Genomic DNA, 22,898 nt, shown 5'->3' on the forward strand with positions numbered 1-22,898 from the left:
TAGGTGTGAATGTGAGTGTGCTTGGTTGTCTGTCTCTAAGTGTAGCCCTGTGATAGACTGGTGACCTGTCCAGGTGAACCTGCCTTCACCCTGAATCAGCTGGGATAGACTCCAGCCCCCCATGACCCTAGTGAGGATTAAGGTGTAGAGATGATGGATGGATGGATGGATGGATGGATGGATGGATGTGAAAAATTTCATAGCATCGTACCTGACAGTTACTGAGATATTTCAGTCTGAACTATAACAGAACCCAATCAACCAATGCCAAAACCAATATAGGCAAGACGTGCCACTCGGCAGCACCTTGGGGCAGTTACTTTGGACTAACAAGACCAAACCCAAATCTGAGTGGATGGAGAGAGAGTCATACCTGAAAGTATAGAAACTCTCAGTCAAATCCAAAGTCAAAACTATGGTGACTTTGGCCAAACTAAGGGTTTAAAAAACATATTTTCCCACACAGGTTAAACTAATAGTTTAGCATTCAGAATTCTTGATTCTCTGCTCCACTACCAGCATGGCTAAAGAGCAACACACTGGACCCTATCTGTAAACTGTGTGGAGGCAGAATGATACTGGTTGAGGATACAGTATATAAATGTATTTACTTTTTAGGAAACCAACACAGCCAGATGTTTACTGAGTGCAGCAGGAGGACGTATAAAGCTGTAGAGACATATGTGGCGAGCAGGCCCGGAGCCAATGCAAACACGTTTTTGTCTTCTTGTTCTGGTCAAATAAATTGCTTTTATCTTCGCTGCCTTTATTTGGGCTCACCGCTGCTGATTGGGCCTCGCAGTCCCCGGTGGGATAAACTAGACAGGCACACATGTAGGCAGCCTCGCACACACATGAAACACATTCAGGCTGCATTTCATCTGTGTTTGTGTGCTACAGTTACGTGTGCACGTGCATATCTTTGTTTGCCTTTGTGTTTCTGCATGTGCACGTGTGTGTGTGTGTGCGTTTGAAGACCCCAGAGAGTGAATCAGCAGGTCCTGACGCATGTGAGTGAGTCGGGGCTGCCCGCTGGCCTGCCTGCGTGGAGGAAAAAACTCCATCAATGATTAAACGCCCGCGGCCATGTTTCAGAAGCCGCCTGCAACCATAGACACGCCATTGCCGGCAAAGGGAGGGAGGAAGAACAGCGATATGGAGAGAATAAAGAGGAGTGAGCTAATGAGCAAAAAATAAAAGCGATATGCCGCGAAGAAGAAAGAGAAATTGAGGCAGGGAAAGAAAGAGTGGCAATCGTCAGGTAGCTTTTAATTTCCTCTTCCCTGCTCAGTATCTCTACCTGTCCTCCTGCCCCTTCTTGTCTTCTCACTCCCCATCTCCACATTTATTTTTTTTTTACCTGCTTCAGCCACCCTCTCCTCTCTTTTTAATTTTTTTTTTACCTCCATCTCTCCCTCCTTTACCTGACCCTCCTCTCTTCTCCCTCTCTCCCCTCCCTCCCCTCCTCTCCTCTTCCAATTACCAGGAGGAGTATGAGCAGAACCGCACACTTCACAGCTTTCAAGTGTTGGAGAGAGATCCTCCTGGGAATTATCCAGCAAGAGATGAATCCTCAAATGCTCCTCACCCCACCTCCTCTCCCCCCACAACACCTACCCTTCCCTATCCTTCCTCCCTCTGCTTATAATTTCTCCCCCCTCCGTCTCATTTTCTCTCCTTTTCCTTCTCCATGCTGCTCCTTCGTTACCTTGCGTCGTGATCCTCTGAGCCGCCTCACGCCCTGCTCCTTTTCCAACTCAAGTGTCTCGTCTCACGTTTAACAGAATAACTCTCTTGTATTTCTGCTTTTATTTTTCTAAACTGTATTATTATTATTAGTGCTTTCGGGGATTTGGTTGAGGAAATTCTTAAAAAGAGTTTTTCTGATCAAGCCGGAGACATTGATTAATTGTGAGCTAAGAAAAACAAGCTAGTTGTCAATTTTGTGGCAATAGATTTCACTCAGCTTTGGTTTTGTCTGGAAAAACAGGAATTAGAGAAAAAACAGCTGCACAGTGAGAAAACACCTCAATGAGGAAGTCAAGACTTTGTTTGTGTTCTTGTTCTGACAAAAATGTAGGCCCCTGAAATTAACCCCCCTCAGTTGTTTCCTACATTTTCCTTTCCTTCCTCCATCGCTCTCTGACTGGTTGAGCATCTCATCCTCGTCCGACCACAACAAAAGTCTCGTGAGCGTCTGTCCGCAAGGAAATTAAAAGAACTTCCACAAAGCATATAGACCTACCTGTTGACTTTTCTCACTTTCTCTTCCACCTCATTTTTTTTTTTTTTTGTTAGCATCCTCATATTTTATTTTTTTTTTTTTTTTTTGTTAGCATCCTCATATTTTATTTTTTTCTCCCCCTCGTCTCTCTGCCTGCTTCTTGATTTAGCATATTAAAGCATAACATTTGCATGACATTTGCCGGAACTGATTGAAGTGATTTAATGTGCTTCTCTAAACTTCTCTCCTATCCGGTTGTGTAGATACGCAGAAAGGTAAGCTCCGCCGTTAACAAAGAAATGCACGTTTCCATGGACACCATTGTTAAAAAAATATATAAAACTTTGTTAATCAAGGTTGAGGTTTAGATGAGAATTGACGAGTGATGTGCGAACGTTTTCATTTCACAGTGTGTCTGTTCTTCACAAGGCAACAAACACTCCGGGTGTCTACAGGAAGGAGCGACGATGATGATGATGATGAGGAGGAGGAGGAGGAGGAGGTAGAAAGGTGAGGCAGGGAAGGGTTTCAGGAACACATGAGGGGGAAAAGGGGGAAAACAGAAAGAGAGAAGAAGATGAGGAAGATGATGAAGCACAAAGAGGAGAGAAAGGAAGAAGGCAAAAAAAAAAAAAAAGTGGCTCCTGTTGTATCGGAGCAGCGGTGTGTGAAAACACACACTCTGCACTCCTGTCGCCTCGCTGCTTAATGAGGAGAGCCTCTCAGGAGCAGCGCACGCACACAAACACAATGAGAGGGCGCACACACAGATGAAAACACCCACAAGCACACACATACAGTAGAGAGTGCACACACAAAGATTTACAACCGAGCCTTTGCATAATAACTTTTGCCGTCCAGTTTCAGTCCCATCCCCCCACTTGCTCTCTTTAATGTGATGAATGAGAGTCCCTGTAACCCCCATGCAGCCACACACACACACACACACACACACACACACACAATTACAGTCACAATTAAGGTACATATTCTTACATGAAACAAAACGATAAAGAAATGGACAGGGCAGAAATCAAGAGCACATACATTCACACAGACACAAAATCCCAAAATGCTCAAGGAGACATTTTCAGGTTTTTTTATGCAGACAAGGAGGCAGAGATGCAGTCAGATGGAAACCGTCAGTCACAGATGAAAAGTCACTGGCTTCCTTCCTCTCTCTCTCTCTCTCTCTCTCTCTCTCTGTCTGTCTCTCCATCTTCCTCCTCTCTCTCTTCCTCCCATCCTCTTCCTCTCTCTTTCTCTTTGCACTTCCATGCGTTCTCATTATTGCTGCTGCTCTCTCTGCCTCTGATTCGATCTCTTCTCTGCGCTTCATTGTGCTTCTTTTTTTTTTTTTTTTGCTTCCCTTTCCTTATTTGGTCTGTCTTTTTTTTCTCTCTTCCCTCTGCTTTACTCTCAAAGAGGAAATTGGAACTCTTTCCTGCAATCCATCTGTTGTCACACTAATGCCTGCACCAGTGCCATGCTCTGTTCTTCCTCTGTTTTTCCCCCATTTCTGCTCCTCTTCCATCTCTGCACCCACCGAACCCACCCCACCCTTCACCCTTACGCACACACAGCCACACATGCACAGATGCAAGTACTACTTTCGCTCGTGTCCAGTCAGCAGGTTGCGTAACTCCCAGTGCATTGTGGGACTGGATGCATGTATTTGTGTGCATGCGAGTGTGCAATGTGAGCTCGTGTGCAGAGATGACATTGCAAAGTAAAGAGGACAGAAGCAGTTTTGGTGCATAATAAAACTTGATCTATGGCTGCTTTGTAATCACACTGACCCATAGAAACAAAGCCACACACACACACACACACACACGCAGCATCCGTCAGGCTCTGCAGTCTGCAGATATGTGCACATTTAGCAAATAGACACACATGCAAATAAATCACGCGCACAGACACACAACTTGCCCCATAAATCATGCATGTAAAGAAATCCCACATAGACACAAACAGCCTTTGCCTATGTGTGCGATACTTTGTGCACATTTACTCACATTTGCACACTCTTAAAAACAGCCACTTAGCCAGAACAGGCTCGTGTCCCTGTCGATGAAGAGTTAAAATGCAAATTATTAATCCTATTTTGTTCCAGGGAGACAGCCGGCTGGGAATGTGACTGTGAAATCCTGTTTGAATTGTGCCCAACCTCACATGGTCCACTATATTGTGTGTCAGCCCTGCACTGTCATGGGGAAATGTCACGAATGACCAGTTGGGGTAAAATATGCATAGAAGGGAGAATTTCACAAGAGAAAAGTGGAAAGTTGCACTCCATTTTGGTGGCATTTTTGCTCTGAAATAAGGAGTTTGAGTTTCTGTAGGTGGTGCCCCTTTCTTTGTGTGTTCGACCACGGTGGCTGCTACTGCTTGTGCTAACTACCAATTAAAATTTTATTCCAAACAAACCAGAACTGCAAGTGGCATCATTTTTGTGCAGCAGGCTTGGAGGTTTCCCTGGAATAACACAGTAATTTGACAGTTTAGAGTGTAGCGTGGAAAAGTTTTTATGAATCAATCTCTGCTGCATTACGTTACTGATATCCAGACCCATTTAATTTATGAATACGGCATGCAACTGTTGTATTGTGGATTCGTATTTCCTCCTATCCTTGGCTGAGTTTTGCAGCTACTGTTATATTCAGTCCCGGGCAGAAAAACAGACACCAGGAGATGGATAGAGGGGTGAGGATGGATTTTGGGTGGTGGTGGTGGGGTGGGTGGTGGGTGGTATCGGTGGTTGGGAGGGTTGTGGTAGTGTGGGGGGGCTTATCCAAACATGGCCAAGACAACTGAGGGACCACAGAACAAGCAGCCGGCAAGCCACAGCACCACATCTTAAGACAGAATACCAAATGAAGCAGACTCCAATATTACCCTGCCTTCACCACTCCAACTGTCTGGGGGAATCTATATGATGAATCATGAAGAGATTTTTTTTTTTCTTTTTTCTCAGTCTGTATAACTCTCTGCTTCTTGCTCTGCTTCTCTCTTTGTCTGTTTTCTCTCTCCTCCCATTCTTTATGTTATTTTTAATGAACTCCTCTGTGCCCCCTCCGCTCCTTCGCTCCACTTCAACTTCTTCCATTCTGCTCTCCTCCTCCCCCCCAACTCCCTCCTTCCATCCCTTCCTTTTCTGTTCCCTCCATAACTCTCCTCCCTTCCTCCTCTCCCATCACTCTCTCTCTCTCTCTCTCTCTCTCTCTCTCTCTTTCTCTCTCTCTCTCTCTTTTCAATGTACATAACAGTGTACTCTTTAGGAGGGAGCCCTGGCGGTATCTATGGCAACCGGATTGCTAGGCAACAGCCATTTCTCCCTTCCTTTTCCTGCGCCGTGCAGCAGCGGCAACAATCAACCAATCAAAAGCTGAGAAAGAATGTTGGAGTACATGGAAAAGTTCAGAGCACATCCACAAAGCACCGAATGCCGTCTGTTTCCACATGTAGCGTATTAACATGGACGAATATTACATCAAATCAGTCAGTGTTTGGGCTGGAAATTAGGCCTAAAGATTACAAACAAGATGCAAAACCAGACACACAGATACAAATAATAAAGGCAAATGTGCTTTTTTAAAAGCATAAAATTACATCTGTGTGTGTGCACACCAAAGGAGCCCTTAGAAAAATGTTTACAAATGTGTAATTAAAGCTGGAGTAGGCAGTGATTTTTGTTGCTTGTTTGGGGATTTTTTTTGGCACCATTAGGCACAAAATTTTATAGGATCCTTTTTAGCATGTTGTAATTAAAGTGCTCTGACAGAAAATTAGACGTGTCCACCTTCTCCTGGCTTCAGAAAACGTTGACGGGAAATTTTGGCCAATCACACGACTTTTCACCAAGACCAGGTGAGACAGTACAAAGAGAGCAACGTCCACATGAATTCAGTGACATGGTGGCACAAAGAGACGGTTCAAATCCTGGAGTAACTTAAGTGTGACCATCGTTGTGTGTGCAACTAAATAAATCAAAGTCTCACAAGTTGTTTACAGGAAAGCGGAGCATGAGCTGGACAGATGGACAGGTGCAGCATCACCGCTAACGCAGGCCTGTCATGGTGAAGCAGGAGCTTAGCTGGAACAGAGAGCTTTATCAGTTGATCTACATCTAAGCCCTCCCCTATGGTCATGAGCTCTGGGTAGCCACCAAAAGAACGAGATCACACACACGAGTGGCTGAAGCGGGTTTCCTCTGTAGGTTGGCTGGGCCCGGCCGTGGAGATAAGGCGAGGAGCGTCGACATCCAGAAGGAGCTCGGAGTAAAGACGAAGGAGACTGAGGTGGTTCGGGCATCTGATTAGAACAGCTCCTGGGCGCCTTCCTTTGGAGGGTGTCCATCTGGGAGGAGACCCCAGGACAGCTGGAGGGATTACACATCTCATGTGGCCTGAGAACACCTCAGCACCCGTCAGGAGCAGCTGGAAAGAGTTGCTGAAGGGAGTCTGTAATGATCTACTAAACCTGCTGCCATCGTGCCCCGACCCCAGATGAATGGAAGAAAATAGATCTTATTTGAAGCATGTGCTTGTCTGGTGGGAGGACCTTAGAACAACGTGGGAAGAGGACTGCATATTTTAAAATTGTTGCCTACTGCAGCTTTAAACATGAGCATTTTGCTAAACCCAACAGTATCCCACATGCTTCAAAATTTAGCAGTAAAACGTAACAAAAAATCTCTTCAACTTTGATAGTTTTTTTTTTTTTTTTTTGTAAATGCAACCCAAAGACTATACTGACATGCATTAAACATTAATTCATTATTTGCTGCTCCACTTTGTCAACAGGAATCAGAGCCATTATCGGGTTCGGGAGAAGTTTTAGCAGCAAGCAGCATTCAGTGCAAAGACTTCCAAGACTCAGTGAGCTGACAAAGACTAGTCCCAGCAGAGAAACACATCTGTATCTGCCCGGTGACACCGCTATAAATGGCAAAGCAATAAACACAAGAGATGCAATCTTACAACACTTCAAATCACCTTTGCTGCTATTCAGAAGAGAAAGACGGATAGACGGAGACGAGGACAGACCAGAGACAATGGTGAATATACGGGGTGACAGGAGCGCAGAGTGCAGAGAGGCCATTTTAGCTTCTCCACGTTGTCTCATATTGATGTCGGTTGATCAAAATTCGTCCTTTGCTCCTCTGTCTGCAGACAGCAGCAGGAGAACGGGGAGGCCATTTTGAAATACAAGGCAAAAGACTGGAAAGGGGGAAAAAAAAATAAAAAAAAACACAACAACCAACAATGGGGAGCAGGAACAGAGGGATGCTGACCTTCAAAGGGCTCAATTACATGTCACACACACACACACACACACCAACACGCACATACACACTTGAAGTTGGACATGATTGGTAGTACGGCACATTCACACAGCTCAGTGGCACGAATAAACACACACAAAGCCATGCAGATGCACGTGTGTGTGTGTGTGTGTGTGTGTGTGTGTGTGTGTTGGGTTCGTGTTTAAAACCACACATATAGCAACACACTCGGAGCGTCCCTGCTGCTGCACACCGTAGGACCGTCTGTCCGTCCAGATAAAGTGGCCTCTGAATCTCAGTTCTGATTTGAGAGGGGGGATTTAATGACAACTACACCCCCTCTGCCTCCCCCTGCTCTCCCGTCCTTTTCTTCTCCGTCTTCCTTTAATTTCTCTCGTTCATTCCTTCATTCACAGTTGCGGTTTCACTCAGTTTGCGTCCTTCTTGCAATCTATTTATCTTATTCCTGCTATTTCGCCGTTATTTGCCTCTCTCTTTCTCATCTACCTGCCTTCCCCCCTCTCTCTCTCTCTCTCTCTCTATCCTTTCTCTATCCGTACCCACAAAACCAATTTTCAGGTGGACACTGCAGGGCCGACCTCTAAAGTAAACATCCCCCTTATTCATCCACTTCTCCTCAGCCTCCTCCTCCTCCTCCTCCTCCTCCTCTCCGTCTCCCACCCCCACCCCTCCCAGCATCACATCAATGCCAAAAGAGCCCCGAACACCTCCACCCTCCATCCCGCTCTCCCTCCCTCTACACCTCCAACCTCTTCTTCTCCTGTTTGGAGGAAAAGAAACATAGTATGTGGTGCAGTCATGAATTTTAATGGCACTGCTCATTTCGAGTAAACACTATATCGCCTGGTTATACGTGGAGGGTTGGTAATGGCGGTTGATTTTTAGTGACGCTAGGCACAAAAACAAAGAAATTAATTACGAGGAAAGCCCAAGCTGATGCAAGAGGCGAAGCAAGAGAGGGGAGAATGGAAAACGGGGAAGGTGGAGGAGGGTTAAGTGAGGATGCAGAGCAAGATGAGAAGGAGAAAGTGGTGAAAGATGGACTAAGAGAACTAGAGGGAAGGAAAATCTCATCTCCTCGTGGAATAATCTGTCATTTATCACACTGACGGGGAAAAAAAAAAAAAAACGGAGCGAGAATGGAGTTGGGTGAGGTTCAGACGAGACAGACTTTTATAGTTCTCGTGATAAGTTTCTGTGTGTTTGGGCTAACACTCATGTTGTAGATGCCGCATACATACTATGGTGTCTAGACAGGCAGAATATAGCATGAATTATGCATGCAGGGCTGCTCTCAGTCAAGGGAGCCATATTAATATTATTACATATGTGGCAATACACTGAAGGGTGGAGGGTGGTGGAGTTTCATCCATGACACTCAGCAGATTGGGAAAACGTATAATGGTGCACACACACACACACATCAGCGTACGCGCGCGTGTGAACACACTCATGGAGCAAATGCATGTGGACTCACACACACACACACATATATACACACTCACACACACACACACACACCATCCAAAAAGGCTAAGCTTCCTTTTTCATTTCAGCAGAGAAGATTGCATTTTCTGAGGCTGTGAGTGTGTGAGTGTGTGCATGCGTGCGTGTTTGTGTGTGTGCACGTGCATGTGTGTGTGTGTGGGTGTGCACAAAAGTGTATATGTGTGTGTGTGATTACTGACTGTTTGGGAGGGAGTGATGGGGGATATTAAACGATTCAAATGCTGTCTCTCTTGCTCTCCTCCAGTGGAGAGACCTAAGACTGCAGCATGGCCACACACACACACACACACACACACGCACACACACAGATATATATACAGATACACATAGTGGGCCAGTCTGTTCTGTCAGACAGGCCAATTTGAAAACACACACTGCCAATTAACTGAGAGGCAGCATAGTTTCAGTGTGGACATTGTTGCAGTGCAGCAAACATAGATAATGTGGATGTGTGTGTTTTGTGTGTTTATCTGTGTTCTATTCTGAGCAAATTGCTTGTTTTAAGACCAGGAGGAACAAAGAAAGTGGATGATTCGTCTCTGCTCCCTTTTCAAAAGTCCACAGCTATTTCTCTTGTTTTTTTTATTATTATTATTTTTTGAGTGTGAACAACTGTAGCCGTTTTGCTGATGATTACTGACCGAAACACAATCTCCCGTAGGATAAATGCACGCTATTGTCCTTAAAAGAAGCGTTCAACAACAAACAAAGCGCGCAGACAGAAGACAACACTGAACAAAAGCCACATGGCGATAGAAAACTGGCCCAGGGGATAAAAATAAATAGCCACAAAGAAACAAAGACGGAGCGCAATTTGGATGCTGCAGCCGACAGGACGGAGGTTTGAGGTCTGATTCATGACCTGTTCATGGAAACCTAAATATTTGCTTTACTTGTTGTTCACTGGCAGTTATTGCTCTCTTATCGTGTGATACATTTAGCAGAACCTTTGCAGCCTCGCGCTAAGTGCCGTCATGGGATGCCTACAGCCCACAGTAGTGTTGTACATATCCTACAGTACCATTCAGTGCGTTTTACTGCAGAGGTGATCTTTGGACAATCTCGCTCTACTCTTTAAATGCCTGTACAAACCTGTGTCCCTCCAGGTTTTGCATAAGGCCACTTTATAGCTCCAGGAAGTCTGCCAGTGCTCAATAACTCCCACACTTACTTTCAGCAGGTCATCTTATTAAATATACTGTAAGGTAAAAGTACCACAGGGAATAATGTGGCGTGAGGTGAAAGCAAGGTGATATTCAAAGAGAGCAAATGTCCCTGAGATGTGGCTTTTTTTTCCATGATGGACATTCTTACTTGTAAAACACAGGTGTAAGCAACAACATATATAATGGATGCAGTCTGGTAAATTGCTCCAAGCAGAGCCAAGCCTGGGCTCTATTTCCCAACAGTGTCTTAATGCTAAGATTATCTTTAGTAGACTTACAATGGGACTAAAATGATCTTGGCGTTAAAATGCTTTTGGGAAACAGGGCCCTGCTTTGTGCTCGCTACTGGAACACCAAAAAAAACAAAAAACAGAGACGTTATTACTGTCGGTTACACCTGCGTTGCTCCTGACACAAGCCAAAAAGTTTTCGATTAGAAAAGCCTGAACTTTACAGATTAAAGGCTACTCTTCCATCACCGGGTGATGACACTGTTCCTGTCAGCCTTCAAACCCATAGACTGTACATAAAAGATGGATGTAGTGACTGCGCCTCAAGCCATCCTGCTCTTTTGAAACCAAACATGACAAGTGAGAGGTGGATCTCATCGAGGACTCAGGGACAGTAAGCACGGGTGTACGGCAGCGACAATCACAAGGTAGCCCTGCAACAAAACATCCCCGGCTTTATCATCTATTTTGCTCTAAATGGCACCGTGATTTACTAAATGAACATCGTGCTATATAGAAGGACACCAGAAAATAGCGATTGAGACCATAAACTTGCTATGAAAATATTCACTAGGGTAACAAATGAAGTGAGAAGTAGAATCATTTTCTCATAGACTTGTATACAACTGGTTGTGTTGCCCCATGCCGGCCCAGACTATGTCCAATAAACCCTTATCTTTGCAAATGTTCTCAAATTCTTGCTCTGCAAACACGCACCAGCAAAATCTGGGAAAAAAATGTACTTTTGAAAAATACACCATGGTAAAAGTGAACTGAAGGATTCTGGGTAAAGTTCATAAAAAAATAAAACTCCAGGTCAGTCTCCTCTCATGAAAACAGAAAGTGCTGCAGCCCAACCTTAACAGGGTGACTTTCTGCTTTGCTTCATAAAGGACAGACTACTTCTGAACCTGAACATTTGTCCTGGATGTAATGTCACGAGTCCCCTCAAATTGTCCGATATGAAGCTCATTCTGAGGCTACTGCTCTGGAGGCTGATTGTAGTACTTTAATACTGTAGTACTCTAATACTGTTGAGTATCAGCGATATTCTTTCCTATTGATCTATTGCAGGATACAGCCGGGCTCGCAGCTCTGTGACACTTTGTGCTTTAAGTTGCTCACACTGACAGAGCAGCTGTAATGTTTGTTATGTTCACAGCTTTGATTTAGTGTTTCTATGCTAACATCAGCTAATTAGCCTTCAACACAAAGTACAGCTGAGGCTGATTGGAGTGTCACTGGGTGTTTGGTGAGAGCTGTAGTCAGATCTATCTCCACAGCACTCTGTCAGAGCTGGAGAATGGTCTGACTGCAGCCCAGGACGCAGCAACGGTGCCACTGCAAAAGCACTGACGGGGTGAATCGTTTTGGTGGAACATTTACGTGCAGCGCTGTCATTGAAGCGGCTAATTCACTGAAAGAGCCTATAGCAGACCTGCCTTACTGCTCGATGCAAATCTTTGGCAAACTCTTGCCAGTTTCAGCGTGTAGGTTGCTGCTCGTTGTGTTTCCCTGGTGAGAGGGATTCTGAAACGATAACACCAAAAGAGCTGAAGGGGAAATGGCAGACTTACACCTGGTGAGTCAGACTAGATGAAAACCAAAGTACTGCACAAGCTGCAATCCTGACGAGCTGATGGTGTTAGAGGAAGAGTCATCCAGTATTTATTGGCACATGCCTCTCAACACCACAGAAGCCACTTTTGGTGGCACTAGAGGAAAATTCAAAGGATTCATCAGGATTCATCTTCTTGGAACTACACAATTTTATAGCAATCCAATCAAGGTACATAAAAAAGATGTTCCCCTGTGGACCAAACGGTAGCACGAACTGGCCCATCCACAAACTAGAACTGTCATTGATGAGTCATCTAGCATGGCCAAACGTAGTTTTAGTGAATTATTCTACACCACACCACTTGATAAAAAACATTTACAACCCTGCCTTTCTGCATCCCCATGGATGTCTACACTGTTTGGCAAGAAGCGTTGGAGGTATCAGCAGGGAATGCCATGGATCTTCATTACTACCTCATGACGCTCAGTCCAGTGCATTAACGGACACTCATTAAGCACTCGATAGCCGCAGCCATACTGTGTGCTCTAAATTAAAAGACACATAGAGTAGAAACTGAAATATAAACGCGGAGTGGATATTTCCCTAACTGCCTGAATGGTGTTTGTTCACTGGCGGTTCTTTACAGCGGATGAGTGTTGACTGAAGAGTTCTCTCGCTGAGCTGATGTGTCCTTGCAGCATTTGTTAAAACTGTCTGAAGTGTTGCATTAGCAAAGATCGGTGATGACTGGGGAAAAAAATGGAAAGGTGTTCACCTTTCACTCTGAGTAAATTAACTTTTATCATTTTCAGCAAGGCAAGGCCAGTAAACAGCATTATAATACACATTGCATAGTAATTGTGCAATGCATGTTTAAATGATTATTTTGACACTTTTCTGGCATGTTTCTGTGCAGTAATAATACAGTAGTGATACAAGGAGTTTGAATGAGGCCTGACAGTGACATTAGCTCAAGGCTGCTGCAGCCCAGACAGTGAAAAGTTAAACACTACAGTGAAACAAAAGACAAAAAATAGCCCTGGGCTAACTCAGCCTCGGGGCGACCATGCAAATATCGAGCTGTCATGTGCTTCCATCATTAGACTTGATGTGAAACAAGAGGCAAAAGTGCGACAAACATCATCCATCAGAGTGAAACCAGTATCTCCTATAATGCGGTTCTACTGAGTAACAGTTTCACCGCTCTGTCCCTGTTTCTGGAGGGTGTTCGTTGTTGTTGTTGTTGCCTCTGCAGGAGCTCACATCAACAACAACAGAATTACAGACAATGGCATTACCTGATAATTACCCAACAACCTAACCCTTGTTTATCTCAGGTCAAACAAGGGGCTGAAAAGAGAAGAGAGCTGAAGAAATCAGCAAAACCCAGAAGTCCACTGGGAAGAAATCTTATCCGTCGTACACACAGGTGCACAGTCTGGATTTGGCCCAGTCAGCACGGTATCTATCTATAATGCTGCAGGACAAACTCCAGAACAATCAATAGTCCTTAATAATATTCGGATTATGACAGATTTTTGGAATGACCCTCAACTCATTCTGTAACTGAGGATCCTGAATCAGTCTGTCCAGCCGAGCAAAGCACTCCACAGGAAGCAAAAAATGGACGACGACGATGATGATGATGGACAATTGTCAGAAAGACTCACGCTTGTGGTTGTTCTTGCGCTGGAAGGGTAGCGTGTGTCGCTCTGAGTCTTCTTCACCCTCCTCATCTGCCAGGTGTGTGTGAGTGTAGTGGTAGCTCAGCCCTGGACGGTTCTTATAGCGCTTTCCGCAGACTGGAACACACACACACACACACACACACACACACACACACACAGTGCATGGAGTTAGTTTAACGCACGTGTGTGTAAGTTAGAAATGAAAAGAAAAACACGTGGCGCTCACTGTCACAGACGTAAGGCTTGTCTCTGTCTTCAATGGCAGGCAGCTCTTGTCTCTTTCTCATGCCTCCGACGCCATAGGCCTGCAGAGAACACACACACACACACACACACACACACACACAGACACACACACACGCATGCATACTTGTAAGCACTCAGACAGCCTCGTGCAAAAGTACACATGTAAACACACAAAAAGTCTGAACTTCCACACTCATAACATAAGTCTTGTATGCACACACACACACAATATGAAGAGCAAAACAGCGCAGCCCTCGCTCGGCTGTTCGAGTGTCGACACACACACACACACGCATGCACGTTTGCATTCTAATCATCTGCTCTCAGTGTAAAGCTCCACTTCCAGCAGGAGGGGGCTGATGACACCTAGCAGGGGAGCAACAGTTCCAATTAGCAACCCTGGTGTCTGTGTGCAAGTGTGTGTATGTGTGTGAGTGAGTCTGTGTGTGTGTGTGCGTGATGATTTTCAGAATACGTAGTTAACACTTGATTATCTTCCCATAGGATGCTCAAAAACAGTGGGGAAAAAAGACCTGTCTGATCTAATCAAAGTCATACAAAAAGAGGTCATCGCAGCGTGATTCAGATCTTTGGATCCGTTTGCATTTGTTTGTAATAACTGTTGGTTTGTCAGATGACATCTCATTACAGAGTGAGGTATACAGAGAGAGCACAGAATTATTCCTGACTTATCATATTTCATATTGTGTGAAATATGGCAGTCAATACCATCCTATTCTCAGGTGTTGTCTTATTAGAACAGTTTACGTCTTCATGTGTCTGACAGACGGGGCGCTGAAGCCCGGGCCCACCAGCGTTTGACTCGGAGGTAATTTGTGACTTTGCTCATCGACAGCCAAACAAATTCTCTCTTGACTTGTTAATTAAGTATCAGATGACCAGGGGAAAAAGAGAACTTGTTGTCTTACCCGTGCTTTGGTGCGGTTCTTGCGCTTCGGGACGTCTTCCTCCATCTCGTCCACCTCCAACTCATGAGGGAAATCCCCGACAAGCAGCTTCTATTGGTGAGATATAGAGAGAGACAGATGGACTGTCAGGCAGGTTAGTGAGTTTACTTTTTTCCCTTCCTTGTCCTCTTATTTCCCTCAGCCGTCTAACTTTCTTTCACCCTGTTCTGCATAAGCCCATAGGCTGTCATGAAGCTGCTGCACCTCCTCCTACTAGTTTAGAGGTTGTTTGCGTGATCACAGCACGGAAACCTTCTGAGCTGAACCCCAGCCACCAGAGAAATGTGTCACCATTTTGCTGCAATAAAGACAAACATTTCCTCAGTTAAACAGGTGCACCGTGCAATTGGTGCTGCAATTTTATCAAGTTGGGGGACTCACAGGAGGTACATAAAAATGACTGATCAAAAACCAAGCCGCAGAAGCGGTTCTGTTCTGATTTTTAGGGTCAGAGTCCAAAACACCAGAGCTTACACGTTCCATATTCAACTTGATAGCCTCTTTTACTGTGCTTATATAAAGTATTCACCCCCAAGTGGACTAGTGAGCGAGGCCACCAAGACAATCATGACTACTCTGGAGAAGCTACAACCTTCAGCAGCTGAGATGTGAACACAACAACTGCAGCTTGTTCACCAGAAGGCATGTGGAAGACTCTAAAGTCAACTGGAAGAAGCTTCTTTGGGACCAAAATTGGTCTTTTGCACCATCAGCTATGTTTGGCAGACACAAAAAAACTGCACATTATCAACATGCCGTGGCCACTGTGAAGCACGGTGGTGGCAGCATCATGACATGGGGATGCTTCTCAGCAGCAGCCTGGAAGACTTGTAAAGGTAGAGGGTGAAATGAATGCAGCAAAGTGTGGAGAAATCCTGGAGGACAACCTGATGGAGTCGGCAGGAGAAGTGAGACTTGGGGAAGACTTGTTTTCCATCAAGACAATGAGCCGAAGCAAACAGTCGAAGCTCCACAGAAATGCTTTAAAGACAACAAGGTGAATGTTCTGGCGTCAAAGCCAAGATCACTCGATTGAGAATTTGTGGCGAGACTTGAAAGGCTTGTTCACCCACAGTCCCCTGTGCAACCTGACAGAGCTTGACTAGTTTTGTTCAGAAGAATGGAGCAAAATTGCAGTGTTCAGAAGCACAAGGCTGATTGAGACCTACCAGCACAGGCTAAATGCTGTGATTGTAGCCAGAGGTGCATCGGCTCATCACTAACCAGAGCGGGGTGAATACTTGAGCAGTCGCTTATTTTGACAAAATTGACATTACCTTGTAGAAATCTGTTTTCACTTGACACAAAAGAATCGTTTTATTTTTTTTATTCTTGTAAATAAAATGGCCATGATCCAGTGTTTAAAAGCAATGAAAGGAGAAAACCTCCACGGGGACTGAAAACTTTTAACAGGCACCGTATCCTCTGCATCCTAAACTTCCTTCAAACCTCTCACATCCAGCAGGTCTTCCATTATAAACTTTTCACGTAAACTTGAGCTTCATGTGTAAAATCAGAGAGGCCCTTTAACACTAAAGGCTTTTGTTTTCCTTAGAGGAGTTTAGGAAAACATCATCTTTATGTTAAAGACATTCATGTGATCGCGGCTCGGTTGTGTGAGACTCTAACTTCTAAGAAATGAAAAAAGACTAAGGGAAGAGAAAAGTGTGGACGTGGAGTTATGCTAGGGCACAGTGTAATGCCCGCCTAGGAGAGCTGGAGTCAGGGGAAGCCTCAGATTAGAGTCCCTAAACACTCCTCAAGCTCTCAGAGGGCCACTGCGAGCACCATTCACTCAACCGCTGATTGATTAGCTGTCCATTTGAGTTCAAGAGCAACGGCCTGGAGCTGGTGAAATACTCCACAGACAGATGGGCATTAAGTTTTCAGCACAGAACTTACGTTTCCCTTTAATAAAAACACAAAGATTACAATAATAACTAAAAAAAAAAAAAACATTCTCGTAATTGGTGTAAAACACACGAGCGGAATCCCTGGAAAACAGCAAGCTGCCGCGCAATCACACACAATCGGAAGCACATGCACACACTGGGTGCCAGGAGGGAGCTGTCAGAGCCGCGGGAGCCTGTGTCACCGCCAAAACACACACACTCGGAGAGAGACAAAGGCAGAGACAGACAAAGAAACACAAACACAGAGGGTAATACAGACAGATAAAAAGAGATAGACAGCCTGACATAAGAAGAAAACAACAAGACACAAGGAACAACAAAGAGAAGGAGAGATAAAAAAAACTGGAAGGCAAGAAAGAGGAACCCGAGTCTCACCTGACATTCGCTCATTGGCTCTTCTTCCTTGGTTTCTACCTTCTTGTCCAGGGTTTCCCCGGCGAGCAGCGACTCCAGCACAGGGCCGTCTGGGATGCCCCCCTCCTTCTTTAGAGAAGCCTCGTAGTCTGGAGGATGAGACAATTACAATCAGAAAACAGCAGAGAGCTCACATTCATGCTGACATGCACAGCTGAGCTGACAGTGCCCCGAGGAAACTGAATTTGGCTGTTTTGTGAAGCCGCGAGGACTTCAGCTCCTGCACCGTACGGAGGCTGAAACCATCACAGCGTCACATGACTGCGTGTCGCTTGTGACAAAGTTTGAACATTTTCTTTGTTGGAAGTTTGCAATATTTCTACGTGAAGCATTTACTGTAGAAAGTCAGTAAATGAGCAAACTAGCAATCTTTCATCTAATTATGACATAAGCACAATGTCAGTGATTATTTGGGATTGTTCTGGATCTTTATAATATCATATAGAGACCCAAAAAGTGAGTGAAGGTACCTGCTCTCTGGCTGAATGTTGAGTTTATTGTTATTAAAAACTTTCAAAGCGTCAATGACATGGTACTCTCACACCAAAATGTGTAATAGCTGTGTTGGTCCACAAAAAAACCCCCAAAAAATAAAAGCTGCGAAAACAGACTCCCTCACTCTAACTTGCAATCATACATTTATTAATGCAGCATTTTGGTTGCAATTAGACAGCGTTCAGGAGCCTGTTTTGTGCTTCCAACACACCTGCCTCATGGAATAGGTGTGCAAAGGGCTCCCTTTGGTACAGATAGCAGCTGGAAAATGGTGAGATGCTGATGTTTTTTGGCCTACTCTGTCCTACTGGCCTGAGTCCGGGTCACATCATGCTCCTTTTGTGTTGTACGAAAAAACAGCATTTCACATCAGGAGGTCTGAGGGCCGATGGAGGCATTAGTCAGACAATATTCACTCAGGAGATCCGGGTTTGGGCTCTGTGTCGGATCATTCTGTTGTTTTTGTTTTATTTCTTAACATAATTGTGTTTTTTTGTTTGCTTCATTCTACAAAACAAAACATTTTTAAAACATTTAAATGCTGCATGCAAATGGTTTCTAACTTTTCTGAAATATCATTGATCTTGTCAAAAAGGTTTAATTTATGTGCACAAAAAAGTTTTGACACCTGGTGACAGTTTCTCAACCACACACCCAAGTCAGGTGTGGCTCCTTAAAATAGTGGCCACATTAAAATGCAGCTTTATTTAAATGACACAATGCCACAGATGAGAAGAGAAAGTCGCTGGTAGGTGATGCTATGACTCGGTTGTCTGTTCTGTTGTAAAGATGCCGGGTGTTGGAACAATACTTATTATATGGAAACAAATGGATAGAATTAGATAAAATACCACATGTTGCGTTTATGTTTGTGTTCCCTGTACTTGGTTAAGTTTAAACACCTAAACTACTTGGTTATGTTCAGGAAATGTTTATAGTTATGAGTCCCGTCACTAGAATAGGCCCTAACGATGTCATCGTCTTTTTGCACCATGGACCAACAGCTGTTACACATTTTGTTATGAGTAGAAATAAGCTTACAGAGAATATACAGCACATGTGAAGAGTTCATTTGCAAAAACAGATACCTCCATCTTCACAGACCTTCAGAAAACCCACTTTTCCATCGTCTACCTGCATCAATCAAACTTAAGTTATCTTTATTTTTGTCATTTCTACATTTCTGAGTCAAATCCACTCATCTTCAGTTTGATTGATATTATCTCAAGCAAACAACAAAACAATGAGTTGTCTGAAAATCTACGAAAATGGACTTCTCAGTTTTTGCAAATGAACTCTTCATGTGTTCTTGTCAGCCTTAAAGCTACTAAAAGGGGAATAAAAGTCAAATCAGCCAGTTACGGGATTCACAATAACAACTTTCAGTACGTCTCTTATAGATAAACAGACTGTCCAGCTCTGTCTGTGGTAAAGCTTCCTAAAACATTCCAGCCTGCTCCCTACCGATTTTGAACTCGATTGGTACGAGCCGTGGGTCCTCCAAGATGTTTAGCCGTCTCTTCTTGCGCCAGCAGCGAGCGGGATATGTGTACAACTGACCTGGAGCGTGACCTGGAACACAGAGGAACACACACAGCATGGATGTAGGACACAATACCATGACCGGTGCAGCAATTAGCAGGTAATCATGATACAGCACGTCACACTCTGATGCTCTACGACAAATATCATAAATACTACGTCTTTGTTGACTGTGTAACATTTGCCCAGTTAGTTTTTCAGGTAGTTATTTATTTCATTTCATCCTGAGGTGGGTCATGTATGGACTAAACACATTTCATTTTTAGTTTTTCGTTCTGCTGTAAACACAAGTCAATGCACAGGTGGAAGAAAAGCTCCAGTTCATCCTCTGAGGACCATGAACATCTAGACAAAGTTTAATTTTGTCTCTGGTTCAGCTAGTAATAGATGGATGTGGTGTTGAAGATTGTGTATTGAGGTACTGTACATGCTTCCAGACCAAAAATATAATAATTAATCTGGTTTAATTTGTTGGTTTTGGAAAATTTGGTGATTTTGTTCAGGCTTTAAATTATTTTTTTTTAACTAATAAAAATAAAATTAAAAAAATATATAATCAATAATTAAATTCAACCAAGGTCTTTGTAAACCAAGTTTCAACTAAAAGTGACTAACAAACAAAACCAAAAACGATCTAGTGGCAGACACCAGGCTCAGCCCACAAACTAAAATCGCTAATACACCAAACAAGTCCACACACACACACACAGGCACATTCTCCCTGGAATAGCTGGTGCCAGCGGCGTATCATTGCCTACAGGGGTGTCTGATTCACTGCCAAAATACACTGATGTTACAGGGAAAGAAAAAGCAATGAGGAAACACCCTTTGGGGAAAGAAAAAAAAAAAAAAAGTTGAGGTGTGAAAGGTAGGAGGGCTGGAAAGGAGGAGGCGGAAATGAGGGAGGAAGCAACGAGAGACAGAAACAAGCAGAGCAGAGGATGGAAGGAAGCCGTGAGACAAATGACTGGAGAGAAAAATTTGTGTAGCACAACAGCTGGCAAACACACACACACACCAACGGAAAAAAAAACAACACTCCAGAGTGCTTCTCAGAGATACAACCGACCACTTCAGTGTGCACAGGTTACCACAGACACACACCTGGGCCGCGGTGGTTCTTCTCCATCCAGATGTAGCAGTTGCTCTGGGCCACGCCGGTCTGGGAGTCCAGGAAGGGGAGACGCATGGAGCGCTCTGCACACAGACGGGCATTGTAGCTGCGACAGTGTTCGATGGCCTCCTTATAAAACTCCTCACCAAGACTGAGGCGGAACAATGAGGGGAGAAGAACAGGGAGGGAGGAGGGTCAGAGGTGAAGGACAAGGAGGCAGCACAGCCCGGCATCAGCGGGGAAACCAAAAGACGATGTGAGTGAGAACGAGGAAGGCCTTTATTAAGTGGACGTTCACGGACAGGTGTAGGGCAAGTTGTGCTGCGTGTGTGTGTGTGTGTGTGTGTGTGTGTGTGTGTGAAGCACGAGTGCATGTGTGTAAGTCAAAGGGGGCAGCGGGTGCAGTCATTGGCTGCTACAGTGTGTGTGTGTGTTGCAGGTGAGCGGTGGAGATGCACAGTCCTATTAACCTGGGTCACAGCAGAAGAGTCGACAACTACACACTACTAAAACCACACACACACACACACACACACATGCACATGCTGTACAGTAAAAGAGCCTCTAACACGTTTTTTCCCAGCGAGAACAATGTATGCACTGTATTTTCTCACCTCTACAAGTGTGAGTTTGATTAACATTCAGTGTAATATTCTTCTCTTTGTCCCTCCCTTCCCTCACCCGCTCCTCCCTCCCTCCCATCGCTCATCCCCCCCTTACCTGTTCTTGATGACTGCACCTCCAGATTGCCTGTAGGGAGAAGAAGAAGAAGAAAAAACCAATAGATGTGTGGTGAGTCACTCCTCCACCCCACCCTGTTTTCGCCACCGTTCGTTCGGCTTCTTTTCCGACACATTTCCTTCACTCTCTCCGCCACTTTTTCTTTTTCTAAATCTCTTTTCTCTCTTTTTTTATTTTTTATTTGCATGTTTAACTTTCACACTCAGCCCGCTCCCTCACTCTCCCTTCTTTTCTTTTTTTTCCCTTTCAAATTTCCATCCTTCTTTGCACTTCTCGCTGTCTTCTTTTTGTCTCTCTCCTGTTAATCACTCCTCTCTAGTGACTTCCTGCTGAGTGCAGACATCAAGGTCACTCTGCTATACAGACGGTGGATACAGGACACACAAACCTACACACACACACACAGATTGGGGATACGGTGCAGGCCCCACTAAAACAGTGCAGCGTAGTCACTGGTAATGAGTTGTTGGATTTTCTTCTGTGCAGCTGCTGAAAGACGAAACCTGCTCTGATTGATTAATTTTGCAAGACGTTCAGATTTTTAGAAAATTTGGTTGCAGTTGCACTTTTTTTTTTTTAAAGAATTATAGTGGAAGAGTATTCCAACAGTGTTCCATTGGCTTACTTTAACACCGCCGGACTCATAGCGGTTTTAAAATACATGCAGCAGAGCCAGAAATATTGTTTTTTTTTCATTGCTGTAATTCCATCTTGTGAAAACCTAACTCCTACATTATTATCCACGGTGCAGCTTGACCTTCAACAGTTCAGTTCAGAGATGCAGCGTGTTATGCTACTAATGGCTAATGCAGCCTTGAGCTTCTCGCCTCCAGGAGAAATGAGAGCAGGCCACAAAGGTCTGCTAATCTCACCTCTGTCCGACTCAACACCCACAGATTTAGTTTTTATTTATTTTTTTTCAGACTTTTCCCCTTTGGGCCCATCTGGCGCAAGTGACAATGCTTGAGTCCCTTTAGGATACAGAAGTCTGCGTACAACTTTTTCACTTATTGGTAAATCACAAGTTTAAATACTGTACCTCACCTGCATTAATCACACCTAAAGCCTTGACTAGACTCCCTCACAGACGCACACAGATACAAAGAGTTACACCTATAAAGTCGGTGCACCAGGATCTGCGTGATGTGAATCTCATCATCTTTCCCAAATCCATGAGAGTCCACGTGCAGCTAAAAATACGTAAGTACACTACAAGGGCAATTGTGTGCATGCTATATGTGCAGGAATATGTAATTACAACTTGTGTGAAGAGGTGCATATGGAACAAAGTCCACTGACTATAAAAGCAGTAAATTAGCATCAACTATGCATTGATTGACGTCCGTGTGCACATGCACAAAGAAGTATAATCAAGGGTCATATACGACTTCTCTAGTCTGCCAGAAGACTCCCTTCCATACAGTAGGGTATATCTTTGTACTCTGCACACACACACACTACAGCCACGAATGTGCACCATTGCTCTTGTAGTTGCACAGAAATTCTGGGGTGCATGCGGAGATTTGCGGCCTGCACGGACTCTTGCTGACTAGCGAGAATGATGAAATTAACATCACACAGACCCTTGCAGACCCTCTCGTGTCCTGGCAGACGTGGAGAATATAACACTGCAGGATTGATTATACTCCAGTGTGAATGCACTCTATTGTACTACTTTCCTAATCTGCTGGAGTCCGCTTGGAGGACTCCGACCCATTCATGGGCAGTAGGTTGTAGCTACATGTTCTGCACGCTATTGCCCTTGTACTGTAATCACCC

General features: G+C 44.4%; 1 protein-coding gene across 1 annotated transcript in view; it reads right to left on the reverse strand.

Moving 5' to 3' along the window:
• Positions 1-22,898, reverse strand: part of dpf1 (double PHD fingers 1) — a 46,567-nt gene that overhangs the window by 8,962 nt on the left and 14,707 nt on the right. The window contains exons 2-8 of the mRNA XM_008298477.1: positions 21,099-21,128; positions 20,369-20,529; positions 19,187-19,294; positions 17,189-17,316; positions 14,862-14,951; positions 13,913-13,991; positions 13,669-13,800 (exon numbers count right to left, since the gene is read on the reverse strand). Coding sequence (XP_008296699.1) covers positions 13,669-13,800; positions 13,913-13,991; positions 14,862-14,951; positions 17,189-17,316; positions 19,187-19,294; positions 20,369-20,529; positions 21,099-21,128 — 728 coding nt within the window. The remainder of the gene's footprint in view (positions 1-13,668; positions 13,801-13,912; positions 13,992-14,861; positions 14,952-17,188; positions 17,317-19,186; positions 19,295-20,368; positions 20,530-21,098; positions 21,129-22,898) is intronic.

Source organism: Stegastes partitus, unplaced genomic scaffold (assembly GCF_000690725.1).
Source record: "Stegastes partitus isolate 25-593 unplaced genomic scaffold, Stegastes_partitus-1.0.2 Scaffold1319, whole genome shotgun sequence".
Classification (NCBI taxonomy): Eukaryota; Metazoa; Chordata; class Actinopteri; family Pomacentridae; genus Stegastes; species Stegastes partitus.